The following is a 581-nucleotide window of genomic DNA, read 5'->3' as shown; positions in this document are numbered from 1 at the left end:
AGAGGAGAGGGCGGGGATGGGGAGCGGGCGGGTGCAGGGAGAGGATGGGGCAGTCGGACGGGGCTCCCGGGGCTCTCGGGTCGGCTCCGCCGAGGGGTGGCCGCCGAGACAGCCGGAAGCCGGCAGCGGGGAGTGGAGCGGAGCGCCCCGCGGAGCCCGGCTGACTCCTTTTCCTCGCTGCTCTCGTTGCCAGGCTGGAGGATGAAGTCTACGACGAGGACGGGAACACCCTGCAGGACTTCGCCTACGACCAAGAGCCCCTCGGTATAGCGAATCCGTCCTCCGTGATCGGCGAGATGTACACCTTGTATTACCCACCGGAAAAGAGGTGACTGCAACTCGCGGGGTGTCAGGCGTGAATTTGGAGTAGGGATAAAAACGGGTCTGGCAAAACCGATTGGGGGAAAAATAGTAATGACACCTAACAAGCAAACAGCAACAACATCAAAATAAAAATCCCGAACCCAAACAAACTACAGTACTGCCCAGGTCCCGGTGCCCGGTGTAAAGCTCAGAAGAAACGGAAAAGGCTCCTTACCTCCAGCAGCGCGGGGGAGGGAGCGGGGGAGCCGCCCGCGCCG

The 581-nt window shown here is 61.8% G+C and overlaps 1 protein-coding gene across 1 annotated transcript in view; it reads left to right on the top strand.

Moving 5' to 3' along the window:
• The window catches only part of ADCYAP1 (adenylate cyclase activating polypeptide 1), a 3,940-nt gene that overhangs the window by 1,884 nt on the left and 1,475 nt on the right, over positions 1-581 (top strand). The window contains 1 exon segment of the mRNA XM_014312028.2: positions 194-346. Within this exon segment, the coding sequence (XP_014167503.1) occupies positions 194-346 (153 nt within the window).

Source organism: Geospiza fortis, unplaced genomic scaffold (assembly GCF_000277835.1).
Source record: "Geospiza fortis unplaced genomic scaffold, GeoFor_1.0 scaffold53, whole genome shotgun sequence".
Lineage (NCBI taxonomy): Eukaryota > Metazoa > Chordata > Aves > Passeriformes > Thraupidae > Geospiza > Geospiza fortis.
Note: the sequence above shows the minus strand (reverse complement) of the source record. Positions and strands in the feature narration are given on the sequence as shown.